The 14,749-nt window shown below is 39.7% G+C and overlaps 1 protein-coding gene across 6 annotated transcripts in view; it reads right to left on the bottom strand.

Annotated features, from left to right (window-relative positions):
* GGA3 (golgi associated, gamma adaptin ear containing, ARF binding protein 3) overlaps positions 1–13,712 on the bottom strand; it is a 53,410-nt gene extending 39,698 nt beyond the window's left edge. For 4 of the 6 annotated variants that reach the window (XM_087709966.1, XM_087709965.1, XM_087709964.1 and 1 more), the window contains exons 1-5: positions 13,598–13,712; positions 4,644–4,728; positions 3,080–3,155; positions 1,805–1,903; positions 986–1,109 (exon numbers count right to left, since the gene is read on the bottom strand). In XM_087709966.1, the coding sequence (XP_087566092.1) occupies positions 986–1,109; positions 1,805–1,903; positions 3,080–3,155; positions 4,644–4,728; positions 13,598–13,637 (424 nt within the window). In that variant the 5' untranslated portion in view covers positions 13,638–13,712. Of the gene's footprint in view, positions 1–985; positions 1,110–1,804; positions 1,904–3,079; positions 3,156–4,643; positions 4,729–8,763; positions 8,848–13,597 lie in introns of those variants that run through there. The other 2 variants (XM_014069786.2, XM_087709968.1) reach the window with 2 other exon arrangements.
* Positions 13,713–14,749: the final 1,037 nt, after the last annotated feature.

Here is a 14,749-nt window from a genome sequence, read left to right as displayed (position 1 = left end):
ACAGCCATCCTTTCTTAACTCTTATTTAACCTCATGGCCTTTGGTTGGTACAATTAGAACTTTCGTCATCTGACCCACAATGTTACTAGGGGGGTGATAAGAGCTGTAAATCTACCTACCCAAAAAGTAATAATTTGGAGAAGCCTGAATTAGATTAAGCACACTTCATTTAACTTGGTTATTTTGATCTAAATAGATGATCTAAAGGCCAAAAATGTAATTACTGTATTTTTCAGAGTATAAGACACACCCTTTTCCCTCAAAAGAGGCTGAAATACTGGTTGCGTCTTATACACTGAAAACAGCATTTTTTGCCTCCCGAAACCCCGCCCCTTCACCAAAATGGTCGTGCATGGCCTTTAAGAGGCTTCCAGAGTGCTCCTGGGGGCTGGGGAGGGCAGAAATGAGTGAAAAACGGGCCGTTCTTTGCTCAATTTTGCCGCTCCTCAAAATCCCCATGAGCACTCTATAAGCCTTCTCAAGTCTATGCATGCCCCTTTTTTTGGACAAAAAATGGGTCTGTTTAAGCAAAAAATAGGCAGTTTTTGCTCGGGGGGGGCATACCCCAGGAGCACTCTACAAGCTTCCTAAAGGCTATTCATGCCCTTTTTTTGAAAAAAATGCCCATTTTTGCGAAAAACAGGCCATTTTTGGGAGGGTTGCAGAGTGTAAAAACTTTTTTAAAAAATTTGCCTCTTCAAAATCTTGGTGCGCCTTATACTTCGGTGCGTCTTATACTCTAAAAATACGGTAGTATTATGTGTTTGGATTGGCTATTAACACTATCCAGAACTGTATCATGATAGCAGTGAGAACTCCATAGCCTTTTGTGGAGGGAAGATTTTCTGTACTACTCTATAACATATAGATAAGGTACCTAACTATATAGCGTACGATATAACTGTACATGCCTGTTATTACATTATTACAAAATTCTATTGCTACAAAGGAGGAAAAAAAGACAGTACAGGAAACAATTCTCTACCTTGTCTTTTCAACATGTAGTAGGCATCTTTGATTTTGGACTCATCTGGCAAAGCAACTGTCCAGCTGTACAGCAGCTCAATTATTTTGGTTTTGACCTTTTCTGACACTCTGTCTCCCAAGTACTGCAAGAATGCCCAAAAAGGTAAAATATTTCAGTTTTTCTGCCCTTGAATGAAATAATAATTTTTGAACCAAAAGATTTATCTAAGATCAACTACATTACAAATGATTTTTTTTGTTGGTTTCAGATGCAGTAGCTTAAGAAACTGTACATCACAAAATCATATTTGTTTTGGCAACTACCTAGCCAAAACAAATTTCCAAGAATAACTTATGTGACTAGAGAACTGAGAACAGTGTGTGAACTGAGAACAGTGTGTGTGTGTGTGTGTGTGTGTGTGTGTGTACACACCTGCGCACACAAACAATTTAAATGCACCATCAAAAGATTCAACATGTCATCAATATCTAAACCTCATCAAGGCAATCGTGGGCATATCCACTCAGAAATAAGCATCACTAAATTCAATGGAACTCAATCCCAGGTTAAAACACATAGAACTTCATAGAATCCTTTAATTATGTGAATTCAACATATCCTCCTTGAATGATTCCCATCTCTGCACTATTCCTCTGCCTACCAAGTTGTGCGTTATATACTTAAAAAAAGCTCAAATAGGGTGAAGCACTTTTCAAGTGTAGGTGCAATTCTATTATTTACAGCCTGATGTATCTTTGAAGGATGTGACAGAAAAAACTGATTGATGATATGAACAACCCACTAAACAGAAATGAATAAAACAGAACTAATACCAACCTTGGGAGATACAACTTTTATTAGCTCATTTAAAAAACGAAACTTCCCTACTTCACTATGAAATCTGCGCCCACAGTTCTTCATACAAGCTTCCAGCACCTGAAAGTGAAGCAAACAGACATGAGATAAGTATCAAGAATCAGGAAGAAAGTCCTCCAACTGGTCTCCAAAAAGCCACAGGTTGCCTATGAAATCACCCAATTGTATTTATACCATCAGGGTTTCATGTAAGACAAAAGTGGATCATGTTTTCTTCTGAGAATCCCATTCAGATAATCTATTGGGGACCTCCTTGTGAAGAGGACCAAAGACAGTGTGCATGGAAATATATTCCCCTTGCTAATACCTTTAAATAAATGAATAGCTTTTCCCACCTCTTCTAAATCTACTATTTTTCCCTCCAAGAGCAGCTTGCAGAGAAGGCAGTGTGAAATGACATTTTGATATGGTTATAAGAACTGTACATGGATTTGTAAAAATTGAAGTGCCATTTTTATGAGGCTCATCTATGACTGCCTCAGTTGTGGACACTAAAAGAGTTAATAATATGGATGGAGTGATATTAGATGACTAGGTGGAAATAATCTAACTCCAAAGAATATAGTAAGTAAACCATTCAGAGTTAATTTACTGGGTCAGAAGACTCTTTTTTTTACATTACTATATAAACACTGATCCATTTTCACTGACCTACCTAATTATGGAACATAAGTCACACAACTCAGCAATATGAAATGAAGATACCAATTACACATTATTAAACCATTTAATGCATTATATCTCAGGAAAACATGCATTTTACATCTGGAAGAACTGACTTCTGACCTTCCAGGTTGTACATTTAAGAAAGAGGACTGTATTTGTATTAGCACACAAGACTTAGCAGATAGTTGTTCAGGTGTTAATATCCTTTCCTAGCTAATGCCAACTAAGTCAGTGACTTTAGACATAACCACAGTTGTATGTCCTTATACTTTACTTCAAAATTATAAAGAGTAAAAACTTTTTGTAAGGAGGAGGTTAAGGCTAGTTCAATCCTATACATTTTCTCGTATGTGAAGTCAGTATTTAGATCTGGTTCCATAATTAAAGAGCTAGAGAGAAATACAATAAGAAAAATAATCTAAAATTTGTCACAGAAGAGGCTTATGATTCAATGAGACAATTTCCCTTAATCTAAATAACTCTTTGTAGCACAATTGATAGTTTTACTTCATGAAGATATTAATCTGCATGCAAATCCAGAATTTCAAAAGAGAGGTAAGGAAGACCTACTGTCAAGGCCTGGACTGCTTCCCATTCCTGTGGTGACTGGATTTTATGAGCCAGCAATCTAACAGCAATCTGTGGACTAAAATAAATAGGTTACTTATTTAAATAGCATTCACCAAGTATCTGATCACCTACAGAGAAAGATAAGAGACCCTTGTTCTTTGTCCCTGAAAAGAACTATTATCTCAAATTTAAGAGAAGATAGGAGAGAGAGGGAGAGAGGGGGGGGAGGGAGGGATGGAGAGAGAGAGAGAACTGAGACTAAACAGGATAACAATCTGTGATTATTTCAGATACTTCTGCTTATTCACACTAAGGTTTGGGAAATACAGAACAATAGAAAATGTTTCATTTTCATAGCTGTCCCTGCAATATGCAGCAATCTCATTTTCAAAGTACTATTCTTAAATACAAATGTTAAATCTCACTTCAGAGGGGAAAAAGAGAAAGCTAGAACTTCCAAGATTTATGATGCAAAAACAACAGAGCGATCATTGGTTTATCAACTTCTCATTCCGATGTTGTTTTATAAAATGACACAGACAAGGATGCAGTCGAAACAAGGCCTGCAAATTCTCCACTATGGTTGTGTTTATTGTTTTGGCAGTGTTCTCAGGTATTGTACAAAGAAAAGGCAGCCACCTTGGACCAACTCAAGGCGAACTCTTGAAGGACCAGAGAAAACTGTTTTAACACCCTTCATTTTCTGAACATTGGAAAAATAACATTTTCCAGTCATTCAAATTGCTACCATTTATTACATTTTGTCAACAGAAATCTATTTTTCCCCTAGAAACATTTAAATCTCATATGCCCACTAACATTTAGAATCACTGCATTATTTTGAGGAGGAAATGCTTGAAACGAGCAAATTCATATTCCAAAAGCTATTTCGATTTCAGAATCGGAAATGAAATGAAATAAAATGTTTTGAAGCTTATCCCTGGATTTAAAACCAACCCCTAGCCCTATTAATTGGGATGCATGGTTATGCATCATACAAAAAAATATTCCCTGTACAGTTTTCATATTTGAGTGTGCAAAAGACAGGTGGTCCTCGACTTACAACCACAATTGAGACTAGAATTTCCATTGTTAATAAGCAAAGTGACTATTAAATGACTTGCACCTGTTTTCACAACCATTTTTGCCACTGTTGTTAAGCAAATCACATCAGTTGATAAGCAAATCCAGCTTCTCCCATTGATTCTGCTTGACAGAAGCCAGCTGGGAAGGACACAAATGATGATCATAGGACCCCAGAATGCTGCAACCGTCATAAATACATGCCAATTGCCATGCGCCCAAATTTTGATCACGTGACCATGGTGTGCTACAACAGCTTTAAGAACAAGGACTTGTCATTAGTCACTTTTTCAGTGCTGTTCTAACTTTGAATGATTGCTAAACTAATGGTTGGAAGTCGATGGTTACCTCTATTAATATCTATCAAAATCCAAGTATCACATGAACTGTATTAAATTAAGGATCAAATCCTTCAGCTTTCCAAAGAATCCCTTCTTCAACAAAACCTCATGATGCAGTCTGGATAGTTTTGGATACGAACCCTTCGAGTTCTTTGTTGATCTGATCACAGAAGCCAATAATATACTCCCAATCTTCCTGTCTATTCAAGGGGTTGGTGGCTTTGTCTGGTTAAAAAGAAAAAGCAAAGGTGTAAATGGTTTAAAAATAAAAATAACCTCAAAACTTCCTTCTGACCTGAAGTAATTGGTGAGCATTATGCTAGCACACCTATTTCCCTTTCTCCTTCAGAAAGGCCTTGGGAAAAAACACAAATATTTCACATAGTGTAGCGACTAAGAACCAAAGTTATTAGCCCCAAATCCATGATAATCATGAAAACTTACTGGGTCACCCTGTGCCTGCCTTTTAGTCCAAACTATCAATAACAAAGTCTAGAAAAGTGATGCCTCCTGAGCTTCTAGAGCAAGTCCCAAAGCCCCAGTCCATGGACCAGCATCAGTCCATGGCATGCCAGAAAGTGGGCATGCCCCCTCCAGTCCGTGGGAAAACCCCTCTGTACGAAACTGATCTGATGCCCAAAAGGGCTGCTGTTCTAGAGGAAAGGCAGGACATAAATATAACAAATAAAGGGAAATAGTGCATCAGCTGCCTGAATCAGCTCACGCAGCTGATTTAGAACTTGTTCCCCATTTTCCAAACACCTGCAGATGCGCAACTGATTGCTTCATTTTTTTCTCACTAAAGCAAACCAGTTGGGCATCAACATGCATGAAAAGACTGCCAGAGTAGCATCCAAGTCAGTGTTGCAAGCCCTTCAGAGGATACCATTGCTTCAAATATTTGAAAATGACGTGCTTCACATTGACTTCCATGTCTTGAAGCGGTTTTCTTTCTGTGCTTTATACAATATTCAACAGTATTTGCCACAATACACACACACACACACGCGCCTACAAAAAATATTATCAAGAAATCATTTGCCCAAAACATCTTTCTCTGAGATATAGAAAGCTAGTTGGAAGTTGTTTGAGTTAGGTTTTTTTTTAAAGGAGAGCTATATGTGTATAGAGGAAGAAAAAAATAACACCAGGTACTTCCAGGAGGATTTTTATTCTGTTACAACTGGCATCTGAGGGGCATCAATACACATATTAAAATGTTTCCTGGAGACAACCAGCCTTTCTGCCCTACCTCATTTTCTTTTTTCCTCAGTTAATTTTAATTTTGCCATGGTAGGATCAATTTTGAGAGAATGCATACAAATACCACCTTCAGAATTGTAAACGTGGACCATGGACTTTCAAAAATTAGGAGCTCCCAGTGTGTAGCATAATAAAAAGTGGAGTAGGAGAGGCAACACCAATACAGACAAGATATTCCACCTGAAAAGTTAATTAATTAATTAATTAATTAATTAATTAAGTTGATGGTGACTGGCTGACCTTTTTTTTTTTAGTTATGTCATGTGAATGACATACTGGCATTGAGTCAATCAATTGGGGCAAGATAAACGTTTTGTAAAAAATAAATATACAAAGTTAAAAAATCTTGGATTGAGGTAATCAGCTGCCTGCTTATAGTTATTTATTTATTTATTTATTTATTTATTTATTATTAAAATGTATATGCCGCCCAATCCTTTACAAAAAAGAAGAAGAGGAAGAAAAAAATAAGAAAAGGACAGATTTAAAATCACAACACATGCATTCGTTCTAATCGGGGCTGGACCTCAACAATGAGGTCAACAGCCCCAGGCCTGCCGGAATAGCCAGGTTTTAACAACTTTCCTGAAGGCCATGAGAGTGGGTAAGGTCCAGATCTCTGGGGGTAGCTCATTCCAAAGGGTTGGAGCAGCCACAGAGAAGGCTCTCCTCCGGGGGCCCGCCAGCCGACAATGACTGGCTGAGGGCATCCGAAGGAGGCCCAATCTGTGGGATCTTACCGGCCGCTGGGAGGTATGTGGCAGTAGGCGGTCTCGCAGGTACGCTGGCCCTAAGCCATGTAGGGCTTTAAAGGTAATAACCAACACCTTGAATTGCGTCCGGAGACCAATTGGTAACCAGTGCAGCTCGCGGAGGACAGGTGTAACGTAGGTGTACCTCGGTATACCCAATATCGCTCGCGCGGCCGCATTCTGGACTAGCTGCAGTCTCCGAACGCTTTTCAAGGGTAGCCCCATGTAGAGCGCGTTGCAATAATCCAGCCTTGAGGTGACAAGGGCGTGAGTAACTGTTTGAAGTGCCTCCTGATCCAAATAGGGCCGCAATTGGTGCACCAGGCGAACCTGGGCAAAGCCCCCCCTGGTCACAGCCGACAAATGGTGTTCTAGTGTCAGCTGCGAATCCAGGAGGACCCCCAAATTGTGGGCCCTCTCCGAGGGGTGTAAATTTTCACCCCCCAGGATTAAGGATGGACTATCTGGGCTGTCCTTCAGGGGCAGCATCCAAAGCCATGCAGTCTTATCGGGATTGAGCGTATGTTTGTTCACCCCCATCCAGATCCTGACAGCTTCCAGGCATCTGCACATCACGTCCGCCGCTACACTGAGCTGGCACGGGGCAGAGAGATACAGTTGTGTATCATCTGCATATTGATGGTACTTTACCCCGTGCTGTCGTATGATCTCACCCAGCGGCTTCATATAGATGTTAAATACATGGAAGCCTGGCTGAATGAACAGGCACACGTTAGACATGCCACTATAGAATCATATGCTTAACATCTTTTTTATCATCACCCAACCCGGGCACGTAAGCTCAAGAAATCTCTGTGATGTGTGGATTTAAACAGAGGCTTGGAAAACATCTGAAGCTATGTAGCTGCAGGGCCCATCGGGGATAAAACATATCCAATGACTTTGGCAGGAAGTGTAATCAATCTCTGGTGAGATTTGCTAAAATCCAGAAAATCTCCAGGTTGTTTTTCAACAGATTCTAGGCAGGAGTGGTCTTTTCGAATGCTCCAAGGTCCCTGTATCATAAGAATTTAGCCTTGGCCTGCAGAAACCTTATCTACTACTGGTATTTGATTTTTTTTATCCTGAATGATATCCATTAGACCAGTGTTTCTCAACCTTGGCAACTTGAAGATGTCTGGACTTCAACTCCCAGAATTCCTCAGCCAACGATCTTCAAATTGCCAAGATTGAGAAATACTGCATTAGACAATATCAATTTGCCCTATAAACCTTGAGAACTCATAGAACACAAGAAGTCCCTTGTTTAACCAAAAAAGGGGAAAGCTATAGTCATCGCAAACCTTATGTTAGTGGGTAAAACCAGAAATATTTAATATTTTGAGCAAGCAAATTATGATGCAGATACCTGTGATTAAAAGGTGCCTTTCTAAATTAGAAAAAGATAACTGAACATCAGTCAGTCCTAAACGCGAAATATAACTGACATTTCATGTTCAAATGCACAAAACCCGCAATAAAAAAGAAGCCAATTCTAAGTAACTGTGGTTTCGAAAGAGAATTGGCACTGAAAACCAGACCATGAATGCAGAACAGAGACCTATTGTGTACCAAGTCTGCAGAATGTGATCATTGGGTAGGAGAAATCCAGTAAATTCATAATAAGGCAGGGCTTTTATTTCAGAGGGAGATGAAAACGGAAGAGAGGGATTTGGGAACTATGGGTGGAAGACAGTGTTTGAGGAAAACTTCAAATCCTAACCCTAGAAAAGCTCCATCTGTCAAAGTGAGAGGTTTATGAATATATATTTAATGCAGATAAAGCAAGGATTTGACAACCCACAGTTATTTTGTGATATTAAGAGAATCTCATTATAAACCATTTTAAGTGATTTAAATGGTTACATTTAGTTCAAGCCTTTGTTTAAACATTAACAAAGTTATTATGTTGTTCTATATCTTCCCTCAAATCCATGTATTTATATTGTCTCATATATATCATGAAATACAGGAGAAAAAATAATTTAAACACCATGAAACAATTTGGTGATGGCAGCAAAAGTCACAGGTCCTTTGGAGATTAATGGGATTAAATTTTAAGCATGAAGAACAAAATGATAATAAGAAAAAAAAACACAAGCCACAAGAAGAGCATATATTATCCTGGGCCTTTTAAGAGAATAATTGAGAATGAAATTAGTATTAATTGGACGCACAAAAAATCCAAGCAGATATCATTTCTATGCCAGAAAAAAACAATTTAAAGGAATCACAATTTTTTTACCTCTTTTTGCTTTTCATTTGCTTATGTATTTTAAAATTTCAATATTAGAACATGGATGCAACGAATCCAAAAGCGTTTTTGTTTTAAAAATACCATAGTGTTTCTGCACACTCCTTCCACATAACTTTAGTGGTCACAGCAAGAGTTTTTTGGATGTGTAACAATATCGTCTACCAATGTTTTCTGAACCTAATGGTTGTAAGCCGCCCTGAGTCCCCTCAGGGAAAAGGGCGGCCTATAAATTTTAATAAAATACCTTAAAAAAAAAACGGAAGTCAGGACAAAATAACTATGTTCAGTTATTCAAAGAGAAGCTCCTGTACATAGGAAACAGTTCTGCTGAAAAAACTAGGCAGCTTTGAAGATGACTTGAGACAGACTTATGTTTGGTGAATATAACTCTTTCATAACACTAAAGCATGGCTTCTCTCTTCTTATTTCCTTCCCTGTCCGGTTACTGATTTCTCCTTTCCCATCTCCGTCCAGTTTAGTTTCCCCTCCTCCCATCTTTCTCTTGCCTTCCAATGCAGCAACTGTTCACCCCTTTTCCATTCTGTTTTTTTTCCTTCTTCTTCTTGGCTGCTTCTGCTGGAAAAGAGGAGGAAAATGTGGGCATGTGTCTTATGTCACAGTGGTTTGTGGGTGAGAGACAGAATATTTGATGTTAGGAGATTTTATCAATTTTGTAAGTGAGATAAATTATTTTATAAGCAATTATTTTTAATCAGACATTCTGTTTTTGTCACAGCCAAAGTTTTTTTGGAATGTTGTTTCCGACACAGAGAAAATGTGAATCAGAATACAAGATTGGTTTAAAAGGAACTATGGTAAGGCCACTGGGCATCTTACATTTTTTCTTTTCCTTTCTCTTTAATCTTTGAAATCAGTAATTATTTTCTAGTCAATAGTTTAAAAGGTAGATGTGAGGAATAAGGAATGCTAAAGCAAATTATGTAATCATTTTAGTTAACATAATTTAGTTATCAAAAATAAAGTTGTGAGAATATGAAAAACATTCATTCGCTTTTAATCTAGGGAATTTCTATTCCAATTACAACCCAACATTATTTTCCAATAATTAGAAATCCAAATAAAGGACACTTTGTTAAAAAATGAAATATTTAAGGTAAGCAACACAGACTAGCAGCAGTAAAAGAACAATTAATACTTGATGTCAGAGTCCAATACAGATGTTCACCTGTATTGGACTCTGGCATCAAGTATTTTCTTAAAAAGATATGAAAAAAATATTTGTGATCTTTATTTGTGATAATTGGTTCACATATATACATTATAATACTTTAGATAATGTGAAGCATTAACACCTATTTCCATGTTTGACTTGAACTAAAAAAGACTTGCAATTTTAAGTCCCACCTTAGACACAGAAGCCAGCTGGGGAACTGGGTCAGTTACACTCTCGCAACACAACTCACCTAACAGGATTGTTATTGTGGGATAAACAGGAAGACGTATAAGGCATGTTTGCTGCCTTCAGTTAGTTATAAAAATACAGGTAGTCCTCGGCTTACAACAGACTTACAAAGTTACAATGGCACTGAAAAAAGTGACTTATGACCGTTTTCGCGGCAGCATCCTCATGATCAAAATCCAGATGCTTGGTGACTGGTTCATATTTATGACGTTTGCAGTGTCTCGAGATCATATGAACAGCTTTTGTGACCTTCTGAGAAGCAAAGTCTATGGGAAGCCAGATTCACTTAACAACCATGGTAGCAACTGCCATGATTTCCTTAACAACTGTGGCATGAAAGGTCATAAAATGGGGCAAAACTCACTTAACAAATGCCTCACTTAACAACAGAAATTTTGGGTTCAATTGTGGTCGTAACACGAGGACTACCTGTGATAAAGGTGGGATTCAAATAAAAGAATCGTAAGAAGAAAGAGAGGGACTGGTGTGGAAACTAGGAAGTTTTTTTTTTTTTAATCAAGTAGAGTTTTCTCAAATTTATTCTTTCTTCCTATCAAAATTAATAGAAGTAAATTTTCTATGCCAATTCCAAGCAAGTCAGAGCTGGTCCAATAAATGATACTGATGTTCCGGTATCTGCCTACTGAGGCCTACTCAATAAAGGAACTTCATGTTAATCACTCTACCGGTTACCCATGACACAATATATAAAAGGAGTGATAAAGAATATTTGCTAAGGCTGGACAATGTAAATTCATGCCTTCCAGCCCCATTTTTACAGTACATTAGCTATGCAGCCTTAAAAATGATAAAGCAGTTTTTGAATTAAGAATGCCAATTTGGTGAATACCTGGACAAAACCATGCAGGGTTTTCTTCTTGGCAACAATATAAAACTGGTTTGCAATTGCTTTTTTTCCAGAATTGTCTAACCTACAGCTTTATTATTCTCTGGTGATTTGATCTCCCATTCAAGTACTAACCGGCAAACAATTATCTCTCAGCATCAACTTCTGTCTGCTATATGAGAATAACAGCATTAATCTTTTTTCACTTTGAAGTATGTGAAGTATTTAGAGCAAACAAAGGACATGCCACATGCAGGCAATCCACTACCAAGCATCACTATCTACAAGATTAATAACAGTAATGCTATCAATCACTGGGAGTAACAATTTAAAAAGGTACTGTCATGTGGTATTACTTGGCTTTGCAGAAGTATCTATTAGTACTGTGACAAATAGATTGCTGAACCAGATCGACTTTTGGTCAAACTAACCAAAGCTCTTCTTGGATTCTTAAACCTCTTATCCATTTATTCCCCATCCTTATGCCATTTCTACAATTTAAAATAAGTCTGAAAGAACGATATAATTTGAATATCTGCTGAACAGCTAAAGATAAAGGTTTCCTTATCCAGTCAAAGCTGACTCTAGGATGTGGTGTTCATCTCTGTTTCTTGGCCAAGGTAGCCAGCATTGTCCCAAGACATTTTTCGTGGCCAGCATGGCTATACATCGAAGGCACATGGAACACAGTTACCTTCCCATCAGTGGTACCTATTAATCTATTTGCATCTGCATGCTTTTGAAGTTCTAGGTGGGCTGGAGTTGAGGCAGGAATGGGAGCTCGCCCTGTTGAGGGGCATTTAGGTTTTGAACCCAAGCTGTCAGTTGTCCAGCTGATAAGCTCAATATCTAACCGCTGAGCCATGACGCCCCTTTCTATGCTGAACAATAAAACAGAATTTACTTAGAAAACTTGAAAATGCAAACCCATAGAACGCCCAAGAGAAATATTGTAGTTATTTAACAGAAGAAAATGCACATAAAATATTTTACTTTCCCCCCTCTTAAAAACGAATGACTTCTTAATGGAGCCAAACCACAGGACCCTCCAACTACTGCCAAAGCAATTCAGAGTTTCTGTTTAATTGAGTGTATATATTGTATATTGAAATGCACAGTCTTATTTCAACAGGCAAAACATAACACCTCACTGGCAATTCAATGTAGAAAGGGGGGGGAGGATTTTCCCTCCAATTAATTTAAAAAATGAACAACAGACTCTGAAAAAATCTAGAGAGGAAATTACAACACTAGAAAATTGCGACAAGGCCAAAATCAGTACTAATGAGTAACTTACAAATAAGTGAATGGAAAGAGGAGATAAATAAGAGGAGAGTAGAAATAAAGTGTATATTTCAGGAAATGGGATCTTTTTATAACAAATTAAAGGGAAGGGTAGAAAGCGATTTGGGTATATTCTGAAGTAAACTAAACAGGTAGTTCTTGACTTATAACTGTTTGTTCAGGGACCATTTGAAGTTATGATGGTGCTGAACAAAGGGACTTATGACTGGTTCTCAAAGTTCTAGATGTTGCAGCATCCCGCAGTCACGTGAATAAAACTGAAGGGCTTGGCAACCAGCTTGTACTTATGACTGATTGCAGAATCCTGCGGGTCCCATGACTCCCATTTACGATCTTTCCTGCTGCCTTTTCTACAAGCATAGTCAATGGGGGAAACATCACAAGTCTTTCTTTTACAGGGCCTCTCTGACCCTCCTGCAAGCAACTCCTGCACAGGCACTCTCTCCACTTCCCACTTAATGACCCACCCTACTGGAGTTATCACAACAATCAGGACTGCTTGGAATGTCGTCTCTAAGTGATGTGATCACACATTGCTTTAGGATCACATCACTTAGCAATTCCGGTCCCAATTGAAGTCCCAATTTGAGGATTGCATGAGTCTGTCCTAAAGGATAAGATCCACTGGCCCAAATTGCAGTTGGATCTAATTTGTAACCCACGGAATATTATAATAATTTGCACACTGCCAGAGAAGTAAATAACACCATGTCCCAGAGAAGAAGTGTTCCGTTTATTAAGGGCATTCCTATAGCTAGAAAGAACAACACACCAGCTCTAGTTCAAAAGGCGGATTGCAAGAGGCCGCTGGTCCAAAGCTTCAGAAGCAAAGGTTGGCAGGAGGTAAATGACAGCTAGCAACGTCCCCTTGAGTTCTCCTTGGGCTTCCTTTAGTTCTAAGAGCCGGCTGTCCACCTGATGAACCCTTGGAAGCAACAGAGCAGCTTTTCAACCCGGTCCCCGCCGCCGCCCCGCATCCCCGATGCTCAGCCGACCAGGGTCAAAGCCAGCCGGCTTTGTCGCCCTCCTCCACCCGCTCACACGTCCCCTCCAGTGCTGGTCATGATCCCCCCATTCGCCCTCCTCTCCAGCGGTGCAAACGCTTCCCCTGCTTTTCATCCGCCCGCCACCCATTCCTAACGCGCCTCCCTTCCGAGGCAAAGGCGAGACTCCTGCTGCCTCGGCCGCCGCAACACCCCCCCCCCCTCGCTTGCCCGGCGGCAGGAAAGAGGGCAAGGGTTACTCACTCAGCCAGGACTCCAAGCTTTCCCCTTCCGCCTCCGCCATGTTGCCGGCTGGCTCGGAGACTCCGCCCCCCCTCCGATCAGGTTACGCCACGGCTGCGCCGAACCCACCAGGCTCCGCCTAACCTTCGGAAGGTGGGGGGGAGGGCGGGGAGAGGAGAGAAGGTCCGCGTCTCGTCCTTTCGCAGCGGCCTCTGTCGGCGGGGGTCGTTCACTACCCCTTTTTCTGTGACCAGGTTGTCCTTATTCTTGCTAGGATTCTCGTTCCCACATCTCCGGTTGGCTTCTGCGGTCGTCTCGGGTGTGGTTGGGGAAAAAAATGTTTCTACTTAAAAAAAACCAGAAAGATGTCCCCTAAATCCCTGCTTCCGCCCTTGGCAAATTAAACCCCAAATCTGATAATAAAAATCAAGATCCTGCTCACTGTAGGACAAATTCAGATTTTAAAATACTTTTTTAAAAATTCCACCTATATAACGTAACGATCGTAAAAGGCCACAATTTTTCTTCAAGATCGCAATCCCGCTTACATAAAGCTGTCCCTCTATATAGACACATTCCCAGGAAAATAAAATAGAATAAATTGTAATCCAGAGGTTTGTTTGCTGATATACAGATGGCACCTGTCAAGTGCTTTGTGATTGGCCACGCCTACCATGGCAACTGTGTTGTGAGAATTTCCAGTCATACATTCTTAAGATTCCAAATGTGCACTCTGACTCAAAAAGCTGGGATCCCAGGCAGTGGTGGGATTCAAATTGTTTTACTACCAGTTCTGTGGGTGTGGCTTGGTGGGGAAGGATACTGTAAAATTTCCTCCCGATCAGCTGGGACTCGGGAGGCAGAGAATAGAAGGGGGCGGGGCCAGTCAGAAGTGGCATTTACCAGTTCTCCAAATTAATCAAAATTTCCGCTACCGGGTCTCCAGAACTGGTCAGAACATGCTGAATGCAACCTCTGATCCCAGGAAAATGTACCACTGGCTCCCTTGCAGTAGCACAAAAGAAAGATTTAATAGATCTCTATAAAGACTTAGAAGAATCTGATTGGACCCATCCACCCGCATGAAATATGTTTCAAGTTTCAAGTTTATTAGAATTTGTATGCTGCCCACTCCCATAGGGACTCTGGGCGGCTCACAACAGACAAGAAACA

This window comes from Thamnophis sirtalis, unplaced genomic scaffold (assembly GCF_051295495.1).
Source record: "Thamnophis sirtalis isolate CommonGarterSnake01/CBP01778 unplaced genomic scaffold, rThaSir2_p1.2 scaffold_3, whole genome shotgun sequence".
NCBI lineage: Eukaryota > Metazoa > Chordata > Lepidosauria > Squamata > Natricidae > Thamnophis > Thamnophis sirtalis.
This window is presented reverse-complemented; position numbering and strand designations above follow the sequence as displayed.